Source organism: Ptychodera flava, chromosome 21 (genome assembly GCF_041260155.1).
Source record: "Ptychodera flava strain L36383 chromosome 21, AS_Pfla_20210202, whole genome shotgun sequence".
Taxonomy (NCBI): Eukaryota; Metazoa; Hemichordata; class Enteropneusta; family Ptychoderidae; genus Ptychodera; species Ptychodera flava.
Window position 1 is genome coordinate 31,335,476 of NC_091948.1, and position 23,491 is coordinate 31,358,966.

The following is a 23,491-nucleotide window of genomic DNA, read 5'->3' on the forward strand; positions in this document are numbered from 1 at the left end:
GTGTTGAAACAACACTTGACCTCCATGACTTCACGAAGAAGCCTGGGCAACCCCTTCCTTGACGATGGTTTGAAGTGAATGTGAAATAGCACAGGACACTCCAGGCCAGTATCGTACCTTACAAAAGCACACAGGAATTTCTTTTGTCTGGACAGTTGAATATGACTTACATAAAGGAGGCTACTCATTCTTGGACAATGGACATCCATTCTTGAATGCATGCAAGGACAATGACGTAACGCCTAAAGAGAAGTACAGTTCCACTATTCATTGTAGAGTGGGGTTTTAATTTTTATCCGACTACCTCCTTTTGGATAAAAGATAATTTAATTCATGATTGTATAACATGATCGACTCATCCGCGCTTTGGCCATACGTTTTGAGTTCATACGGTACTCGTCCACGCATGCGTACACACTGTCATACTCATTCCAACGGAGTCTTTTCAACATTTTCAATTTATTCTTTCCCGCAATTTCTGTGTTCTTGCGCCATTTTCGGACACAACAGCATCACGTCCGCTTAAGACCAGATAAAAAAGGGGGACGCGTATACAGTACATCATCGGTCCGTTCCTAAAGCACATTTACAGTACTAGTAGTAGAAGGACCCGGTACCCATTCAGTGGATAGAGCGATTTGGAACACGGCGAGTGGGGGCAACCCGGCAAATATTAATTAATGAAAAGGGTTTGTTTGAAAAAAATTGTGAAAGCCTGCAAAAGGGCAATCGAACGGAATGTACAAGGAGGTGTGTGCTCAGTGATAGTTGAAATGGTTATGATTATCCATGTTCTGAATTAGGCATATTTTAATGAGCTACTGTGTGATGGACAAGTACGAACTACCTCTCCAGTTACTCGGTGCGGTGCGCACGCGGTGTTTGCTCGTCATGACCCACCTGTGTGCATGAGCCATAGGAGACAATGTTAAAAACTAAAAACACGATAAACAATCCAAAACAGTGATAAGCACAAGTGCTTATTTAGCCATCTGAAAAATAATACATGTGTTTCATTGACATACGAACACTGCGAAACATCTCACCTGCTTTGTGGTATAAAGGGAGCATTCGCTTTTTTACGGGGAGGGGTACACTGACAGATTCAGTCGTGTGCGGGCGCTCCGGCGCACTGCGACCTACGACCCTTCTGTTTTTGAAAAAGATAAATTTATTTCAACATGGTCGCAAATAAAACAAATCTACATAACTGTGAATGCATTAAAATTACAGTGCGTCTTGACTGAAACAAAAAACAAACAAAAAATAATTAGCTGTTTAATTACAAAGATCATCATATGAATGCATTGAAGGTGCATTCTTCTCCTTCAAGTCTTACAAGGCTTGAAAACTTTGTGATAAAATCCTCAGTTTTGTTCATCATCTTATAAGTGAAGTATAATGTGTTCATCCATGAGGAAAGATAACATTTTAAGTGCATAACATAATATTGAAGGGAAACTTTAATTTCATCAAGATTAACTGAATTTCGAATATTCCACACAGTGTATTTTACAGAGGAAGTAATACAATAAATTATGTCAGATGTTGCGTTATTTTCGATTCCTGCAATTGCTAATCTTTAGATATTGATATTTTTATCAAAGTTGTATTTTCTGACAAAGAAAGAAATACATTTCTCCCAGATTTCTTTTACATATTTACACTCAAATAAGATGTGATCAAGTGTTTCTTCTTGGCCACAAATATGGCATTTCCCATCGCTTAAATTGAAACTTTGGCCAAGCTGCCTGTGACTTGGCCTCTATGGAAAATCTTCCAATTTAAATCATTTTCTGAATTGCTAACAATTCCTGTTGAATTAAGACGACTGAATAAAGTGTCTTTGTAACTGTCAATGAGACTTAGATTCTCAGCCCATTTTTGACCAATTTGACTTTTGACCTACGACCCTTTAGTAGGTCGTAGTGCGCCGGAGCGCCAGCATACGACTGAATCTTTCAGTCTATATGGGAGGGGGTGCCGGTGGAAATCAAGGGGGTTAACTTTTACAAAGCTGTTTTTAGGGGGGTCAAATTTTACATTCAAAATTATTAGAGGGGGTCAAAGTTTACAATTCCCACTCTGTTTAACTGAAGAGAAATAATTAAGCTGGCTTGCAGTTATAAATGCAGAAATTTGAGTTTCAGGAAACAAGGACGCAGAACGTACTTGGCTGAAAACCATGAGAAGGGATCATAAATATTTGTTGAAATACGTTCACATACATGGAGGAAGAAACACAATGCACATTTTTTGCTCACAGTAATACAGCAAAAATTCCTACTTTTGCTGTACCGAAAATGATCAACACGAAGTCGCCGTTTATTGCGATCGTGTGCCGCGTCGGACAAGACTAATGTTTGTCTTCAATTCACACATATCTGAGGGCAACTTCAATCAGAATCCAAAGTCCGACTGACTGCATGCGTCACTTATCACTTTCGATGTAACGCTTATGTTGGGATCTTAAAATCTGTAGCTGTCAATAATAAGGGTTGATTATCATCCACGGAGTGGCTTTCTGATCCCTTCAGTGGCCCCGTGCTCGCTAGTTACATCCATACATTGCCCTAGCTGAGCAACATGTACGTTGTCTCTTGAGAGATATTGAAACTCGTATTGATTCGTCGAAACCGTTCTCAATAATTATTTTAAAACTGTGACTTGTGCAAATTGTGATGGTCAGAGTTTCGGTAAGCAGAGCAGTTTCACTTAAAATTCAAACATGATGTGACCTGTCTAGTCACACCCATTTAAACATCACAGATCAAGTACTGTATATAGACAATACATTATGGTTCAGTTGTGAAAACGAATTGTATTCGCTTTGTCTCAGCCAGATTATGAAGGCAATTTCGTTGAATGATCTGAAGTGACAAATATACATTGAAGCGAGCATTGCGACACTGAAATATGCAAATTTTACGAACGGTAGCCTGTCGGTATATTATGGTAGTTTTATTATACTTACCGTTTGTAAGGTTCTAATTACAGCGGAGAGAAAAAGAAAAAAGTTACATGGTAATCCACAAAGAGGTTAAACCATAGACCCTGAAGCGAGACTCGTGCTTCAGGGTTTATGGTAAAACATAAAAGAAGTTAAACTTAAACTAACACTGTTAGTTTTAAGTTAAATTGTTTTGTTTGAGTTCGCGTTTTTCATAGTTTATCTTTTTTACCCTTTCATTTATCGGTTCTACTTTAGTTTCTAGACTGAATGACCGGGTTACTGAGTTAGATTCCGCAACTCTCGGAGTTAAAGTTACATCCACTGAAAACCCTCGTTCAGTTCGCAATATTCGCTTTGTCTTGCAATTAAAGATGTTTCCGGTCCCGATGCCATTGTCTTCTCATCTCAGTTAAGTACAAAAGTGAACAATGCTCTTTCGTTTGGACATGTATTGACGTGGTCATTACAGTGTCTCTCCACAGTCGGTGTGAAACAGGGCGTACTTTTCGATATTGGTCATAAGTCTACGATTGAACATGGCTTACGCCAACAGTACATCGGTTCCACAATCAATGGCGACAACATCACTCGATAGAATGGATACTGTCGTGTTGTCGATGGGTCTGACAACGCTCAACAAGGCAGCTTTAATTCTCTCCGATGAGTTAGCTCACGGTCTCTTCCTTGTGGTAGCGGTAACAAGCCTGATAGTTCTGTCCCGCTGCTCTGAACTGCGCCATTTCAAAGCAAGGATCTACGCCCACTTTCCGGGCCATAACTTCAAATATTTCACATCCATTCTCTTAATTTTTGTCCTGGTTTCATCGACGATCGAGGGAATTTTCACAGCGGTTTCACGGACTCACAGAAAACCAGTTGGCCTTTTTCTGCCTCAAGCCATTCGGACTCTTAGTGCTATTGTATCATTAGTCTATTACCAACGGATGGAATACTGGAATAAACCGGGGATGGCATGTTTACTCGTAGTTTATTGGCTTGCAGCTGTTGTGGTATCATCATTGACACTGGTCGCTCTGTTTCAGGAAATTGGGACTGCCTTCCATATTTTCCGTGTTGACGCCGAAATTGCTTTGCTTATTTTATACCTGTGCTGCATGGTGATTGAACTCAACGTCATACGAACGAAGGTAGGAATACGATCCACTTATTTATTTGAAATGTACTTATTTTAAATCTTTGATATATTCTAGGACTTTTTTACTGTTTCTGTTTGTATGGTCTGATCCCTTAACCCATTCACCGCCATATTTTGAATAAAATTCCACCCTCATCGTTAGAGTTGGATCCGTAGCGAGCGAATCGGGGTCAAGGGGTAAGCATTTAGAAATGACTAGAATGCAGTTTGTCAACAGTCCTTATAAACATAGCCAACGCGCATTAATATCAATTCCCAGAAGTATAGACTTCAAGTAAATTGTCAACAAGAATACTGGCTTCTTTTTCAAGGGAAAAAATCAGAATACTGGGCAAAAATAGAAGGAATCAATCGTTTACTTTGTGTGGCCTAAGAATTTGTGGAACGCAGTCACTTTTTCCTTGAAATATTGTTTGAACGCCACGTTTGCAATGTGTGGACCGTCTAGCGCTTTGACGGTCTTCCAAATACTCCAGGTGCAATTTCTTCGACTATCAATTAGTTGAATTACGCGGCCTTGGTCAGGGACGTTCATGTGCAATCCTAATTTTCGTTGAGTCAACGATGTCGTGTGAACTTTGCACCGTGACTTGCCAATTAAGCCCTCTACGTTGGAGATGAGTATGTGCTCTGATGTGCTACATCAATAGTAACTTTAGACATTACTCTCCCCTTCCGAGAAATATAAATTTTGTTGTACTTGGGCCTCAGCCCAAGTACATTTGTTTTCATTCCGTGGGAAAAAACTGTAAGGTATAACCATTTCTGGCTGAGACCAGGGAGGGCAAAATGTATTGGCTTCATCTTTCTTGGCATAATAAATGGCGTAATGATGTTAACTGAATGGAAGTGCTGCTCTCAGCCAGTCTTGAATAAGTGAGATGTGAATATAAATGCTTCTCTATCTGAGTTTTTGCCACAAAATCTTCTGAATATAATCAAAATGTGCATCGAAATGCAACAATTAATGCACCCTCCGTTTCCTAGACGATGGCACGACCCTTGCTACACCCACTGGACGAGCCAAAGTGGGAGGGGTAATTTCGGTTTGGTCGAACAGGAGGGCTCGAGACCAGAATTTAACATTTAAACTTGAAACATGTTTAATCACTGACAAGATGTAAATTAGTGTTAATCAAAGAGAAAGTTTGAAAAGGAAAGGTTTTATATCCCGGACACAATGAAAAACATTACGACTGGAAACTGTACCCCCGGTTGAGAATAGTAATGCCCACAGCGATGGAGAACACTTATCCTTGAGCTGAGAAAACCAGACCATCATTTCGAAATAGAGCTGCAGATTCGAGAAGCTCGTTAAAAATAGCTAGGTACACCCCAAAGGGGTGGTTTCGAGTCTTGAGGGCAAATTTCGCCTCCTTCATTTAGAAATCGTACGTTTGTTTTTCCAGGGGAACACATCATCTGACACAAAATTTGCATGAAAAGGGGTCGCCAGTAAGCACGTGGTCAAATCTGGCATAAGAAACAATATGAAATGTTGGGTAAAGCCAGTCCAAAATAAACTGATTTGAACTTTTGTGTTTTGTAATTTATACCACTGCAGTAACATGACTTTTTTTTGACAACATCACACAATGTAATACGTTTTGAAACTGAATACTCCGACGTATTCTGTGTCCCTTTGCTAAAAAATACGGTATGCCGATTACCATGTAAGGAGATGATGACGTCAAGACAGATTTGTAGTGCGTTTGGTCTTGGATGGTGCACGAAGTTTTGTCGAGGTAGCTTGTGTATTTATTTCCTAAATGGGAGATATTAGGGTCGATCTAAAAGAAGGCCGAAAAATGTTATGATACTCTAAGCGAGCTGAACTCCAATGCGAATGGTTGGATAATTTGGAGGATGTCTAGACTGATCTCGTCTCATTAAGATTATTTGGCGGTCAGTATTGAATTTCAACTGCGTCACAAGTTTGCGTCGAACGGTCAACGAACGATATTTTAGAAATCTGGAGACATGGCACATCGCAGTTTTATTTTAGTATTTTATATTTTACAAAAGATGTAAGAAGCAATGATTTTGTTGAAAATTCTGAAAAAAATATAGGAAGATTTGATCGCGAACACATTTTCACTTGGGGTCAACTAGCCCTGCGTACGATGCTGTGTGTTCCGCTACAGCTAATAGCCCCGCTCACCACAGCCCTGCAAAGACCCGTACGTTGGGTCGGTGACTTCAAATCCATTTTGGGACTTGACGTAAAAAGCCAAATTACTGCCGAAATTCAGCGTTCTTGGGCCAAGTCGTATCCCAGCCTACCTCAGCTACTCGATCGCTTCCAAAAATGACAGTCTTTTATTCACTTCTCGTAAATAACCGTCGATGTCGGCAACTCTCTCGCTGGCCCTGCGTACGATGCTGTGTGTTAGCTGTAGCACATAGCATCGTACGCAGGGCTAGGGGTCAACATGGGGTCGCAGCCATGTTGCCCAAAACTTATTTCTGTCTGCACTCAAAACTCAAAAATGTCGCATATGAACCTGAAAAATCGATGTAATTTTGTCAAACTTCGGCGAAATTTCAGCCTATAGACAAAATTTCATCTAGGTAAGGTAAATTTATTGAAATTTGATCGACAAATAATCCTGAGCTTGAATGTGACAGCTCGCCTTCTCCGGGAAGTCATGCATCCGGCCAGCTGCCCATATGGCCGGGTGCATGAGATTGTTTTCAAGCGACGGCGGCAGACCGTACGGGGCTCTGGATATGAACCTACCGCCGGTGTAGCTGTAATAACTGTTGCGTTGTTTTTAATCACCACGGACGAAGGACGAAGTCCGAGGGGACTTATAGGTTTGGTCATGTCCGTGCGTCCGTCCGTCCGTTCACGCCTAGTACCCAACCCCATACAGATGCACGTCGATTTGTTTCAGAATGCTATCAATTTGGCCGTGTTAGAGGACTTTTTAGTTTACACCTCCATAGACTCCCATGTATAAGGCAGTTCTCCATAGACTCGCATGTATGATGCCAAGAAAAATAAAAATTTAGTTTCTCATTGTATTCATATTGCCTAAAGGATGCAGTGACAGAGTTTTTTGTCCCCACGGATAAAGTCCAGGGGGCTTATAGATTGGCTCATATCCGTCCGTGAGTCCATCAGTGAGTCCATCGGTTCACGCAGATATCTCAGACATTTTGACAAATATCATGTGACCTTGGTGACCTTTGACCTGAAATATACATTATTGTCCATAACTCAGTAACCACAAGTGCTAAACCTTTCATATTTGGTATGATGGGACACCTTATGACGCCACATATTGTACCCCATTAATTATGTGCATATCTAATTATGAGCGAGCCAATAGAGCAAGAGGTCTGATTTCTGATACTAGTATATAGGGATAAGTTAACAATATAATTGTTTGACAAAACTTCACGTGACCTCAATGACCTTTGACCTCAAATATACATATTTGTCCACAACTCAGTAACCACAAGTGCTACACCCTTCATATTTGGTATGAAAGGACACCTTATGACACCATATATTGTACCTCATTAATTATGTGCATATCTTATTTTGAGCGAGCCAATAGAACTAGAGGTCTGATTTTTGGTATATAGGAATAACTTAGCAATACAATTATTATGACAAAATGTGACGTGACCTCAATGACCTTTGACCTCAAATATATATATTTGTCCACAACTCAGTAACCACAAGTGCTACATCCTTCATATTTGGTATGATAAGACACCTTATGACACCACATATTGTACCTCATTAATTATGCGCATATATAATTTTGAGCGCGCCAATAGAGCTGGAGGTCTGATTTTGATATATAGGAATAACTTAGCAATACAATTATTTTGACAAAATGTCACGTGACCTCAATGACCTTTGACCTCAAATATATATATTTGTCCACAACTCAGTAACCACAAGTGCTACACCCTTCATAAATGGTATGATGGGACACCTTATGACACCACATTGTACCTCATTAATTATGCGCATATCTAATTCTGAGCAAGCCAATAGAGCTGGATGTCCGATTTTTGGTATATAGGGATAACTATAGGGTAGAAATCTAAATATGCCCATCTAAATATTAGACATCTACCATCGAGAACAAAAATTTGCTGTAATTTGAATATTTAAGGAGTTTAAGCAATTCCCGCTATAAATAAAGAACCCCTGCCTCAAACTCCACAAAAGTTGCTAGACATATTTTGCCGTTGTCATGCCATTGCTTCGTTTAATAACCAGTTAATCAAATGCCTCATTGACAGGAGGAAATTCAAGACCATATTTGAATAGTAGTATATATTGTCCTCAAAATTACTCTATCACGGCCCAAGTACTCATTGCCTTCAGCAATACTGCCTTGTTTTATTTATAATTACACTAAAAGTCGCATGGCGATGCAGAACGTTCACTTATGTACGGAGAGGTCGATGAGTTCATTTGGCTTGAGATTCATCCATTCCTCGACGAAACCAACATAAAGTATTATGCTCTGTAAGGTTGCCTTTACAAATACCTCTGGAGGGGAAAAATCTAGGAAGTTTTCTCTTATCTTTTTAAGTACTCCATTAACAACCTTTAAAAATTAAAGTACCCTGTCAACTTATATTAATTTTGCAGTCGCCCCCAACGTCTAAATTGTATATTTTGTCTGCAAAGACGGACTGCACGGTTTACGTTTTTGCATTATAACAAAACACCTGTCACCTTTTCTCTTGACACAACAGAATTGCTTCATGTAATTCACGCCATACATACGGGTGTTAGAAAGTACCTGTTTTTGCTGTATGTGTACAATAAAATATACAAGTGGGAACATCTGTGATACTTGAAATGTATCGGGGAAGACTAGTAATTTTATCTTTTCTGAGCAAGCAATAGTATTAATCAATACCAACCAGGGAGTCATTAGTGTCAAGGGCAGGGGAAAGTACATAAGAAGAGGCCCTGGGTAAACCGTATAAGTTCGTGCCGAGGTATTTGTCCACTATGGCAAAATCAAAACAATTCTTTATTTCTGGTAACCAAACGTAAACTTTTTGAAAACATCCGACGCTAAACTTCTGTTTTCGCATTTTCATAATCTTGCATTAATTTGCAAAATTTTGCTGTGTTTTGATGGGTCACATCCATGTTCTGACGTCAATCATGTTTAAGGCCATTGTCTGGGCTATTTTAAAACACTAACCGTGTAGTACCTTGTTTCAGATTTTGTCATCTTTTTGTTGCAGTAGATGGTAAAATGCAGTGCAGGGGGAAAACCGGATATTCGGTTGGCATGGCGACAATTTCAGGGTTAAAAATATGAGGAAATTTGTGGCAAAGATATCTATTGAACGAAAAGTCATACAACAACCGAATTTTTTCTGTAGCATTCAGATGTATATGTATTACAATATGAACCTAAATCTATGACTGTATAAGATGTCAATATAAATTAAATCATAGTCATCTCGGTAAGATTGAAAAATTAATAAATTTCACAACTTTCCGTCAAGTTTCTACTATGACATGATTGGATGACCTTGTTTTTTGAGGTTTATTTTGTAAAGTATTTAATTTCACATATGTTGGCTGATTTTCATTGCATTCCAACCATTCTTTCAAGAGTTATTACTGCCACAAGAAACGAATGCAGTACAAAACACAATTGTTAGGAGTATTGGATTGAAATGTTTACAACATAAAGGTGATACTCATACTTCATGCAAAGTTTACGACCTCAAAATAGGGTATTCGACAAGTTTAAATTGTCAGTTAGAATTCTATTTACAAAAGCCTGGTTGTAATTGCTTTCTAAGTGAAAAATGAACTGTTAATTATCAAAAAAGCTTTGATTTTATAATCAGCATGATAATGAAATTCATGTGAGATTCTTTACTTGTTATGTATATGGACACCATAACGTCTAATATGGTTTGTTTTCTGGTTTAATTGCTATACCTGAATGAAAATCTTCATATGCCTTACAGTAATATCCACACAAAATATAAAACAGAATCATTTGTTGCAAATTTCTTCCCGATTACTCACTGATCTGGCTTTTTTAGACTGCAATTAGTCTCAAACTCACAATTTCCACAACGCCATATTTTTACCTCTGAAAAAGCTGCTTCAATAAGCAAGCAAATGGTCACTACTTCATACATGATGCCATAACTCAACAAAGTTTTTACGCAACCAAAAATAGCGATTTACCTGTTTTGAATATATAATTAGACTAAATAAAATTTGACCAGGAATCAGTGGGAAAAACCGCGATTTTTCTCAATTTTAGTTAATATTTTTTGAAGAATGATATAGCTTATTTGAAAATATACATGTCGAGGGTGACAATGAAGGAAAAAAATAAAATTTGATTTTTTGAGCATTTTGACCGACATTAGCCCAGACGATGGCCTTAAATGACATGAGATGTTATTTGAACTTAAGAGTTCTACTTTTCTAAAGTTTAAGACCTGTTTAAGTTTTCATGAAAAGTGCGGCTTGATTTACTTTGGGATTTGAGAGAGAGAGAGAGAGAGAGAGAGAGAGAGAGAGAGAGAGAGAGAGAGAGAGAGAGAGAGAGAGAGAGGAGGCGAGGTGGCGGTCTTCGGAAAATAAAGGATTACCAAAGGAGCATTAAATATATTGTATCAATGTTAACTCCTTTCGCATACGAACTGAAAGGGTTTCCTATAAACGATCCTTAGCTATGTACCCTTTCCGTACCTCTTTCTCCGTTTAAAGATTACGCCCTTAATTTTTACTGCATGCCTCGACAAATTTAATAAAATGACGAAAGTTTTGTTATCTTAAATATCATCTATAAATCGATAAAGACACACTTAAGACATGTTCCAGATTCACGCGTGTTTCTACCACAGATATGATGTAGCCCCCATGCATGGCATATATCAGTTGTACATCTTCTTCAATACTACGGATTTAGCGTCAAAGAGGTTTGTGCAGGGGAAATATATGACTTTCAAGTATGATAAACGTGACAACATGATCTATTGATTTACTTGTTCTTTGTGAGTCTGATTCATGCCGTACTGTTTGCAGTTATTTTGTCGGTTTAATGTATTATTTGTCGTTTCACAGGTGCTCAAGTGGTGCTATGTCGAAGGTAAACCATCGAAAGATATGAAGAAGACCGACTTGTACTACACCGCAGACCATTCCAACTTGTTGACGTACATCTTGGGTACATCTTTCATGAGATTTATCACAGACTTTTCCGATAAAGCAAATCTAGAGATGTCCGACCTGGGTAGTGTACCAGAAAACCATAGGAGTGAACGTCTTTACAAAGACTTTATGAAAGCGTTTAGCATAGAGCTGGTAAGATGCATTTAAGTGCCTTTTCGGTGTTCAGAAACAAGATAAAGATAATATAATAATTTTTTTCCGCCTTCTCGAAGAAAAAAAATCTTCTTTTATTTCTAACTCTAATAAAAGTCGCATGACGTTGTTGAACGTTCACTCAAGGTAACGAGAGGTCGCTGAGTTAATTTGGCTTGAGATCCATCCGTCCATCCCTCGACGAAATCAACATAACACGAACATGCTCTGTAAGGCTGCGTTTACAAGCACCTTCGCTTTGGAGGGGAAATTCTAGAAAGTTTTATCTGATCTTTTTAAGTACCCCTTGAAAACCTGCCAACTCATTAATTTTGAAGTGCCCCAAATATCTACGTTAATTTTGGCTTTTCTCGAACCCGCGCCCATTTTTAAATGTTAATGGTCAGGGCGGAGTCTGTTATTTCCATTATATTATATTTCCGTATATAAAGTATCCAGGAACGCTGTTGCTCATCGGATATCGTACTATTTTACGGGATTCCTGCAATGACTGTCGTGTTACGGCACTTCTCGACTTTATTCTGTTTTGAAATGTGCAATGCTGATACACAGAGAGTTGCAGCAAGGACGGAAAATTCGTTAACTCAAACAGTTTTGTGTCTGGTTTTAAAGGCAATGAATTGCCGTCGAAGATATAGATCAGCTTTTCGATTTTGTGTCCACATGCAGCTCCTTCAGGACCTGTACTTTATAATATATGTATAATGATGCTGATTGGAGTGCGTAGAAAACAATTAGATTTAAGGCTATCACAACGACGTTGATCGAAATTCATTAAGTTCTATCTATAATTCAAACATGAAGTTAGGGACTGGACACAAATTACAGGGGGGGGTGGGCCGGTGTTTTTTGGGGGTGGGTCGCCATTTTTCGCGCAAGCATTTTGAAGGGTCATAAAATTTGTGCAAGCCTAATGGGGAGGGTCACCTTTTTTCATGCATCAAAGCTGAAATTGCATGTGCACGTAATGGAATACTGAGAAAAGAAAAAATACCTCCTGGCACTTTCATTTTCTGCCATTACCATTTTCGGCGCGCCCTTCGGGCGCAAATTTCAGGTATAATAAACAATGTATTGATGATCCAAGCAGCCACATTGATTTAAGTTGTCGTGATTTCTACTTATTCAACACTATTGTGCATAACTGTCCCCTATAATAACTCTTTCAATAACAATTTGGGAGATTACTTATTTGACATCATTCTCCCATTGACAATACATTTGGTATAGGTCGGTGTCAAACGTTCATGTCGCTGTATGTACATTTTTTAATTTTTTGAGGACAGTGACAGAATACAAACTGTTCAGAATAGTGCATAGTGTCATCAATAACAACTGGAAGCTTCAGGTCGAACAACTTTTGAATAACAATTTAGGATCAGATAACCTATGAGTTATTTGTAGTTTCCTCATAGCCTACAATGTATAGTGAATCAACATTTTGGTGAAATTCCAAAATCAAATTTCTTGCACAACCATTGACTTGAAACCACTCTAGTCTAATCATGAATATTAATACTAATAATTAGGTGTACATAAATGCACAGGTTTACCAAGTTTTGTATTGGAAAAAAATTATTCATAGTTTCATCATAGACTGCCATGTATAGTGAATGGACATTCAGTGAAATTCCAAAATCAAAGTTCTTGCACACCCATTGACTTGAAACTACTCTAGTCTAATCATGAACATTAATACCAATAATCAAGTGTACATAAATGCACAGATTTACCTATTTTTTATTGGAAAAAAATTATTCATAGTTTCATCATAGACTGCCATGTATAGTGAATCGACATTTAAGTGATATGCCAAAATCAAATTTCTTGCACAACCATTGACTTGAAACCACTCTAGTCTATCATGAACATTAGTACCAATAATTCAGTGTACATAAATGCACAGATTTACCTATTTTTGTATTGGAAAAAAATTATTCATAGGGTTTCACCATAGACTGCCATGTATAGTGAATCAACATTTCGGTGAAATTCCAAAATCAAATTTCTTACACACACATGGACTTGTAACCACTCTAGTCTAATCAAGAACATAAATATCAATAATCAAGCATACATAAATACACAGATTTGCCAAGTTTTGTATTTAAAAAAAATTATTCATAGTTTCTTCATAGACTACAATGTATAATGGATCCACATTTCATGCGAAATTCCAAAAACAAAGTTATTGTACACAGATGCACGTGTTACCACCCTCTTCTAATCAAGCACAATTATGTCAATTATTCAGGGTCATATATACACAAATAGTGCATATTTTTAATTCTGAAAATTTTTTGACAGTGTTGTCATAGACTCCCATGTATAGTTTTGTCATAGACTCCCATGTATAGTGGATCAACATTTTGACAGAAATTCCAAAATCAAATATCTTGTTCACATGTGCACTTGTAAACAACCCATGCTAATCAAGTATATCTATATCAGTTATTAAACATCTGTATATGAACAGATATAGCTAGTTTTCTGTCTCAGGCCTCTCAGCTAGGCGACTGATGCCGTATGTTGTGGGTTCGAATCCGATTGAAAACTATCCGTATTTTCTATCCTGGGTCGGTAACACTGCTGGTGGACAGAATTGTCCCCGAGGTTATCGTTCGCCCAGTTAAAGCGATGAAATTCGTTTCTTCGCTTCGATAAAGTGTGTATGTGCGATGTATGATAGTGAGCATGCGTGCGTGAGTGCTTCACGAACTCTACAACGTGTTGAAAGGTCTCAGTCAGAAATATGTAACAACTTAGCCGGCTATTGAACCACTTTTATGGGAGTGGAGATTTAGCCGACTGGTTCTGTCTCAGGCCTCTCAGCTAGGCGACTGATGCCGTATGTTGTGGGTTCGAATCCGATTGAAAACTATCCGTATTTTCTATCCTGGGTCGGTAACACTGCTGGTGGACAGAATTGTCCCCGAGGTTATCGTTCGCCCAGTTAAAGCGATGAAATTCGTTTCTTCGCTTCGATAAAGTGTGTATGTGCGATGTATGATAGTGAGCATGCGTGCGTGAGTGCTTCACGAACTCTACAACGTGTTGAAAGGTCTCAGTCAGAAATATGTAACAATTAGCCGGCTATTGAACCACTCTTTTATGGGAGTGGAGATTTAGCCGACTGGTTCTGTCTCAGGCCTCTCAGCTAGGCGACTGATGCCGTATGTTGTGGGTTCGAATCCGATTGAAAACTATCCGTATTTTCTATCCTGGGTCGGTAACACTGCTGGTGGATAGAATTGTCCCCGAGGTTATCGTTCGCCCAGTTAAAGCGATGAAATTCGTTTCTTCGCTTCGATAAAGTGTGTATGTGCGATGTATGATAGTGAGCATGCGTGCGTGAGTGCTTCACGAACTCTACAACGTGTTGAAAGGTCTCAGTCAGAAATATGTAACAACTTAGCCGGCTATTGAACCACTCTTTTATGGGAGTGGAGATTTAGCCGACTGGTTCTGTCTCAGGCCTCTCAGCTAGGCGACTGATGCCGTATGTTGTGGGTTCGAATCCGATTGAAAACTATCCGTATTTTCTATCCTGGGTCGGTAACACTGCTGGTGGACAGAATTGTCCCCGAGGTTATCGTTCGCCCAGTTAAAGCGATGAAATTCGTTTCTTCGCTTCGATAAAGTGTGTATGTGCGATGTATGATAGTGAGCATGCGTGCGTGAGTGCTTCACGAACTCTACAACGTGTTGAAAGGTCTCAGTCAGAAATATGTAACAACTTAGCCGGCTATTGAACCACTCTTTTATGGGAGTGGAGATTTAGCCGACTGGTTCTGTCTCAGGCCTCTCAGCTAGGCGACTGATGCCGTATGTTGTGGGTTCGAACCCGATTGAAAACTATCCGTATTATACTGGAAAATACACGTTCGTAGTTTTCTTATAGTCGACTACATGTATAGTGAATCAACATTATCGATAAAATCTGAAAATTACATTTTTTGTACAGGCATGCACTTTTTACCTGCCACTTCAAGCAAAGTACTTTACATGAATTATCACACACATATGATTTGATATTTCTTGGACAACGCGTTATATCGGCCACATTTTGCCTTCCTTTCGGGAGGGCGACTTAAAAAGTATAGCAAGTCAGAAGGGGGTCTTTAACACATTGCGGGTTTTTTTTGGGGTATTGAGTAACAGGGGAGGGTCACTTATTTTCATGCACGGATAAGGGGGAGGGTCACTAATTTTTGTGCATGAACTTTTGAAGGGTCACTATTTTTTACGCAGCGGTTTTTCGAAAAACACCGGCCCACCCCCCCTGTAATTTATGTCCAGTCCCTTAGGTCTCACAGCACCGTCCATAAACGTAACTTTAAACGCCTCACCGCACTCATCTATTGACATGTGATGGCTCATCGGTTCAAGAAATGACTCCATCCCGACTTCAGTCTATACTCCGAAATAAATGATTATCCGAATTGAACATTGCAGCCAATTGATAGCAGCTAGTATTGAAAGTCAATATTCGCAATTCTAGAATATATATCGATTCCTTGAATCACGGATTTATCAAGTGACCTCTTCTAGCCAAATTATTATGCTGTATGAAAGCACAGGGAAATACTTCATAGTTTAATGTCGATATTCTTGTGTGTCAGTTTGCTACAACATTCTAATTTATGCAATGTTCTTTTTCTGATGGCGATATAAATTACTACCAATTTCCATCGGGAACTAGCTGCGTCTTTTTTAAACATAACATTCAGCATTTTCCTCCATCTCGATTATTTGTTGTCAAAGGATATGTTGGATGCGTGCCCTTTCTATGAGCTATTCAGACCGTAAATCCACCCCTGTCTCCCATCTTAGACTTCAGTGCAATCAGTATATATTAAATTTGGTCAGAGTACATGCTTTTGCATTATGTACACTTAAAAGATTGTTTTGTCGATGTCGTAAGTTTTATGTTCAAACATAGACCCTCGAGAACTCGAGGGTCTATGGTTCAAACAACCTTTACAATACTACTCTTAGGTGTGTAAAGTATCTGATTCCCTCATTTGGCAGGTTCTGTATAGTGATTGATACTCGAAGAAGTAGTAATGCAGCATTTGCCCTCATTTTTGTACATTCACAGGAAAGACAAGCTGAGAGACCAAACTATACGCCGTCTCTATCGCGGACATTTTGGCGTCTCCACAAATATCGATTCATTGGTGCTGTGATTATGAAGTTGTTAGCAGATACAGCTGTGCTAATGCCAGGATTTCTGTTAAGATTAGTTTTGGCGTATGTGACGGCCTACCAGAGAGGCACGTTGAAAACACCAGTAAGTGTATCTAACCAATTTTGAGCGAAAGGTATGAGTAGACAATGCACAAGAGTATCTTGTCGATAGCTAGAAATGCAGCATGTGATTGCTAGTAACCTGGTCTTCAAAGATTTATTTTTTTCGAATATTTAAAAGCAGATAATAAATATTATGTGTTGTTACTGAGAAGAACTGTTGAATAGTCCACAGCTTGCGATGCGTGGCGATTGTCCTTATTTTTGAGCCAAAACAATGAATTCAAATGAAGAAAAATCAGGGTACAGCTAAGCTTTTCAGAATTCAAAACGTATCAACTTCATAGAATTTAACCACATTGTCACTGAAGGAGCGTGATTATTATTAATATTTTTTCTTCCATTTTTTGAAGGACACCCATTATGTGACTGTTGAGGAATATTTCACGAACGGTTTTGTGGTGACATATTTCATGCTCATCACTAACATGTTATTTCCATTATTGTGGGTCACGGCGTATTACTTTACAACCGATCTCTCAGTGAAATGGGTCGCAGCTTTAAGAGTAAGTGAAAATTTCTGACATGGTGCACGTTTAGTGGTGTGTATAATTTTTTACAGTATTCCTGTTGCCCAGTGTTCCTACCATTGACTCGGGACAGTTGTCTAAATTTGCTTGATTGCCACTTGATTTGACACTTTGGCGACATCAGAAATGTGTTGAAGAGTGTACCCATTTTTTAGACACTTTGAACCACTTGTTATACCAGGGTGTTATGTCCTGTTTAGCTCCCGTGTGTGATTAGGGTGGTTAGGTGTGCATATATGTACAACAAATATGATTCTGGAATTTCACCAAAATGTCAGTTAACTATACATTACTGTTTATGATGAAAACTAATAACAATGTTTTTCAATACTTAAAATAGCAGTATCTGTGCATTTATGTAAGCTTGATCATTGACATAAATGTTCTTGACTAGACTAAGGAGGCGTTATACATAAAACAGCGTATTTTGTTCAAAATCACTTTTGCAAAGATTCATTCAATTTCATTAATTTGTTAACCCAATATTAAAATATTGCTTAGGTTCCCCTCTAAGAATAACAAGCAGTCATAAGTTGGGCGGGAAGGAAATTTATGCAACTGTATGCAAATAGCCCGATTTTCTCGCTTCATTTTTCTCCTCTGCACTCGGTGTCAGATTTTGAGAAATTTTCACACTATGTTCTTTAAATTCTATATAACAAAATTAATTTTTTTTGCAATGAAGTTCCTGGATTTTGAATAAAGCCATTTCAGTTTTTCTTATCATGATTTTAATCACTTTTTTGAATGTCAGTCATTCAACCCCTGCCATTTAAGAATGAGAATAAATAATGCATAAAACGTTGTCGTTTTTTCTACATGTACTTTTGTTTCAAATGAGACAGTAGATTTCATAAAGGGGGATTTTTGCTTAGGTAGACAACTGACAAAGTAATGAGAATTGTTTTGAAAACTGGGTATACATAACGAATTCTGTTCATCAAACACAATTGTCATAATCTTCCAAATTTAATATTTCCCGCTCTCAATACAGTAGCGTCCTTCGACACGATAAATCCAGCGCAATTTACTCAATTTGGACTCTAACAATACTGGTGCCACGAAATACCAGCACAGTATAACAACATGGTCTAACTCGTTTACACATTTAAAAATTTACCCAGCAAATGTATCCTTCGCATGGATGTATTCTGCGTACTACCGCCATAGCTATGTTCTATTGTATTTCAACCACTTGTAATATTGAGCTGTTTAATATCTTGAGCTGTTTAATTTCGTTTTAATTTATTCAAGGCATGGGTTTGAAACAATATAATTGTAACATGCCATGTAAGGGCAAGTGATAATTTGTACTTTTGTATCTTTTCTAATGTCGGTAGAAATCAAAGTATTGTATGTCATCTTATTGTTTTTTTGTCCGACATAGAGACGATACATGTATAAATGGGCACACTAAGGCTGTGTTCACAAAAAATGGTTAGGGGGCTGGAGGAATTCAGGGGACTTGAAAGTTTTGGTCTGCCTATAAGGGGGGCTGAAAATATTTTAATTCCCAACGTTTTGATATCATCCAATGGTTCTAATGTTAGTAATGATTAAACAAATCTAAAACCGTTTTGTCTCATTTCATGACTGAAATCTCGAAAAAATCTAAAAATGTAGATTTTCATAAAAACAACACTTTGGCTTTGTAATGGGGCAGAAGCTGCAACTATTGATAATTTTTTCAATATTTCTATGCAATGTATCAAATATTGTTTCTTGGTGTCTCTCTCCAGCATGCTGAAACACACACCATTCAGTTTGTTAACAAAGCCTGTATTTCTAAATATTGGTTTCAAATTGAATAAGAGTCCAGACTGAAAGTATATTGTCAATGATACAAATGCACAGTACACAGGCTGTGTAGGCAAGCTGAATACTGGACAGCTGAACGTAGTGTAGGGAGTAGAACAAGAAAGCAGTTGTATAAACTGAACAAAATTATTGCCATAGTAAAAAGTTAATACAGCTACTGCCCTGTTACTGCCTACGGGCAGTGTCACTGTCACTGTATACTGGCATTTACAGTGACAGCTCTGGTTCTTGATGTAGCTGAAGAAGAGTTTGGGTCATAAGGGCACTCAATTGACAGTGAAACATACTTGCACACAAGATCAGGCCAGATTGCAACATATGGAAGACTATGAGACTTAACAGTTACCTAGGATTTTTGAATTCTGGCATATGAAAATAATCAAATATCAGGGAAAAAAGATGGGGTTACCATGTTTGATTTTCTACAAATGTACAATGAAAAGTTACAGTTGATCTCGAAAATCACTTAAAAACAGTGTAAAAAAACATTCATTTCAAGTTCATGCAGTGAATGAAATTTTCACATCTCATCGTCCAGTGACACGAAAGAAAAACTTAAAAATCTAAAGACTCTAATTTAAATGAAAAAAATATGTGACTAAATGGAATCATTTATTTTTTACCGAATTTGCCATTGTTTCACCCAAAATTTCTGAGATTAAAATGTTTATTTGACGACCTTCCAGTATTGTCAATTTTGAAAAAAAAATATAAAAAGCATCTAAGTCGTATATGTCTTGTACTTTTGAAAAAGAAAATTCGGTAGGTCACTGTCCTCAATTTTTCTCAAGTTGGCAAAATGTAGCCAGGCAAAATGTAGCTCGTCACAAGCCGTAGACAGGAATTCACAATTTGCATACTCTCTCATGTCATTTTGTTTGCTGTTCAGCTGGTGCCATTGACCTGGCCAGAGTTGGATAAACTCAAGTCGGCTTAGTTACTGATAAATCCAAAAATGAATGAATTTAAGAACTTAGGAATATAGCTCTACAACCTGCTGAGAAGAGGTAGTGTTGAACATCTGCGAGCGGAACTACACAATACATGTTTATTTTTACCCTGCGTGCATGCCTAATAAATATGCAGCTATGTGAAAATTGTGGGGAGGGAGTTGAAAAAAAATTGATCATATAGACCGGGGGGGGGGCTCGAAAAATTTTGACGGGATCGAGGGGGGTCTGAAAAAAATAAGATTTAGAACGCGATTCCTTCAGCCTCGCCCCAAGCCATTGTCTGAACGCAGCCTAACTCCATCAGGGGGAGACATTCAGATACATACTCGTACATGCTGAGGCAGCGTCAGACACATTCACAGACAGAAACTTAGGGACTCACTCAAAGGAAGACTCGCCGACAGATGCATCAGGGGCTCGGCCGTGATGCCTTGCCATGCTTCCGTATTCAATACACAAGTTCAAGTTCTACATCACTCGTCGCCAGTTCCAGAGTCTTCTTCATGTATTTCCTCAGCGAATAACGACAACATCGTTTGAATTGCAACAACATTGGGCGAATTACCACACTATTGTGAATTGTATCACTTTTCTCCATGTTAATTATTTCCTGTACTTTGATTCCACAAAAGGTCGCTATTTACGAGAAATCGATTGGCCTCACCAGTTCGGCTTTAATCAGCAATAATTTGAACGCTGGACGTATTGTGAATTATGTTGCTGTTGATGGAAGTGCCATCCAGCGATGCGTCATGACTCTCTGCTTCCTGATTGTTGTACCATACTCGGTAAGTGCGATGGCATTTTCATGCATGTTGCCTTTACACTAAACGTAATTGAGGCAGGGAAGAGAATGTAGAAATAGACACAGAAAGTCGACACTATAGGGAAAAAGTGCGTGACTAGAGCGAGAAACTGACACTTTCTCTCAATCGGTGAGAATCTGTTCTTATTCTCACCGCTGTCGGTCATCATCAAGATCAATCATCAAGACTGGAGTCTTTATGATTCTCGCCAATGAACGGCGAGTCTTGATGATTCTCGCCAGTGAATTTCAATTCTCGCTGTACTTAGTGAGAATTTCTATTCTCACCGGTGAGAATTTGTTCTCACACTTGATTCTCGCCAAGGAGTGCATTTCTCACCAATCTCCAGTGGAGTGAGAATAAGAACAGATTCTCACCGATTGCGAGAAAGTGTCAGTTTCTCGCTCTAGTCACGCACTTTTTCCCTATAGTGCGAGTTGTAAGATTGAATATAGAATAGTAATACAGAAAGTCAAGGGAAAATTTTGAGTTATATAAAATTGAATTCTGAATAGTTAAAATACAAAGTAGTATTTTTTACAATTTCTGTGAATATTGCAACATAACCGTGCAACGGGGCTCTCCAAAAACGTGATTTTAAAGGTTACGCTGCATTTTCATTGATAGCGATAATTTTGAAAGTTTGTCTGTAGCGTTCACTGTCGTCTGCTCCCTACGATTTCTACAAGTACTAGCGCGGTGGTGGCTCGTCACAAGCCGTAAACAGCCGAGTCATCTGTCAAAAATAGACGAATTTATCATCGAACAAGAATCGAATATATATTCAGAATATAATGTATCACAATATGTTGTTGTTGTTGTTGTATTTTATTTATTTAAGTGTCCTATGTGGACTTATTCACCATTTAAATAAATTACAATGAAATGTTTTCTATTGCCACATCCAGCCCACTGGGCTTATAAGACACGTTGAATATCACATTGAAGACAAAAAAGGATACATTATTTGTAAAGTGTGCTTTTCCTTCTCGAATATGCCCTATATATGTAGTCTGCTACATCATTACAGAATTTTGTCATAAGTATACATAACTTGTTATCGTTGCTTAAGTCATTAAAATCTGGCATATCAGTCAATATCTTGTCTAAAAGTGACTTACGGTAATCTTTATACAGAGTACATTGAAACAAAAAATGAAATTCATCTTCAACATGAAGAGGACAGAATTCGCATAACCTCTGTTCAACTGCAAGATTACTGAATCTCCCAGTTTCTATTTTAAGTGGGAGTATGCCCGTCCTAAAACTGGGCCATGAGAGACCGCTTCGCACGAGACATACAACCTGCCAAATACATTTCTTTTCCGTATTCCTTTTTAAAAATACAATACGTCCTTAATTTTGACTTTTGTTGCACATCTAGTTCCCATTTTCTTGCATGAATAATTCTTAACAATTCACGAGCTTCTTCTAATTTTATCACTTCTCGGTTCACAATCTATTTTGAAAGCCAATTTCTGAGAGAACACTTTTATATCGTTAGACCAATTTTTGTTTGCAAAGCATAATCCCACAGAAAAACTGATTTCGTTATTCTGTTGTCTGGTGTTTTCAACAGTCTATTCCAGAAACGTAACATATCAAGCTTTCGACGAAAACTTGGGTTATCCCAACCCATATCTCCATTTAAAGCCAACTTTGGTGCATATTTATGTACACCCATGAAATATCTCAATGCTCGATCTTGTATTGTGTCACAGTTTTTAAACTGACCAAATCCCCATATCCCCGCACAGTAGTCCAAAATTGGAACAACACAGGAATTATACAAGGTAGAAAAAGTATTGTAATGGAAATCCTTAAATCTATGGATTTTAGAAATAACAGCTCCTAAAGCCCTTCCTGCTGAATTGCATAAGATTTTTTACTTCGTAGTCTAAAAACTCATTGAAAACAGACCTAGATATTTATACTGAGACACTGTTTCTAAATTCCGTCCTTCATATTTAAAAATAAAATTTGACAGCCTGACATTTTTATTTCTAAAATGAACAACTTGTGTTTTGTTTTCGTTTACTACCATACGCCATTTCTTACACCAATTTTCTAGACACTCAACAGCCTTTGGGAGATTTTCTTCATTTTCAGCAAGAATGACTATATCATCTGCGTACAGCAGAATTGCAACCTCTCGGTCACCAACTGGAACTCCAATATGGAGGTTATTTACCTCTTTAGCAAAATCATTCAGATAAATAGAAAAGAGTGTAGGAGATAGTACATCTCCCTGTCTAACACCAGAATCTGTTGAAAACCAACGGGAAAGCAAACCATTACATTAACACAAGAAAGTGGGTTCTCATAGAAACTCTCAATTGCCTTGTACAATTTGCCTGAAACACCATTTTCAAGTAACTTAAAGAACAACACATCTCTGTTTACCCAATCAAATGCTTTTTTCATATCTATAAAAGCTGCAAATGTGGGCAAACCTGACGCTTTTCTATTTCTGATAATACTTGTCATAACATAAATGTGGTCGATACAGGCCCTACCTTTCCTAAAACCATTTTGCTCATCGACTAAAATATTTTCTGCGTCAAAATATTGAACAAGTCTATTATTTATAATCCCAGAATACAATTTACTCCCAGTT

At 38.1% G+C, this 23,491-nt stretch overlaps 1 protein-coding gene across 1 annotated transcript in view; it reads left to right on the plus strand.

The window, feature by feature from the left end:
* Nucleotides 1-3,396: 3,396 nt before the first annotated feature.
* The window catches only part of LOC139122022 (ATP-binding cassette sub-family C member 8-like), a 62,381-nt gene continuing 42,286 nt past the window's right edge, over nucleotides 3,397-23,491 (plus strand). Inside the window, exons 1-5 of the mRNA XM_070687386.1 lie at nucleotides 3,397-4,101; nucleotides 11,197-11,436; nucleotides 16,559-16,750; nucleotides 17,121-17,273; nucleotides 20,701-20,856. Coding sequence (XP_070543487.1) covers nucleotides 3,490-4,101; nucleotides 11,197-11,436; nucleotides 16,559-16,750; nucleotides 17,121-17,273; nucleotides 20,701-20,856 — 1,353 coding nt within the window. The 5' untranslated portion in view covers nucleotides 3,397-3,489. The remainder of the gene's footprint in view (nucleotides 4,102-11,196; nucleotides 11,437-16,558; nucleotides 16,751-17,120; nucleotides 17,274-20,700; nucleotides 20,857-23,491) is intronic.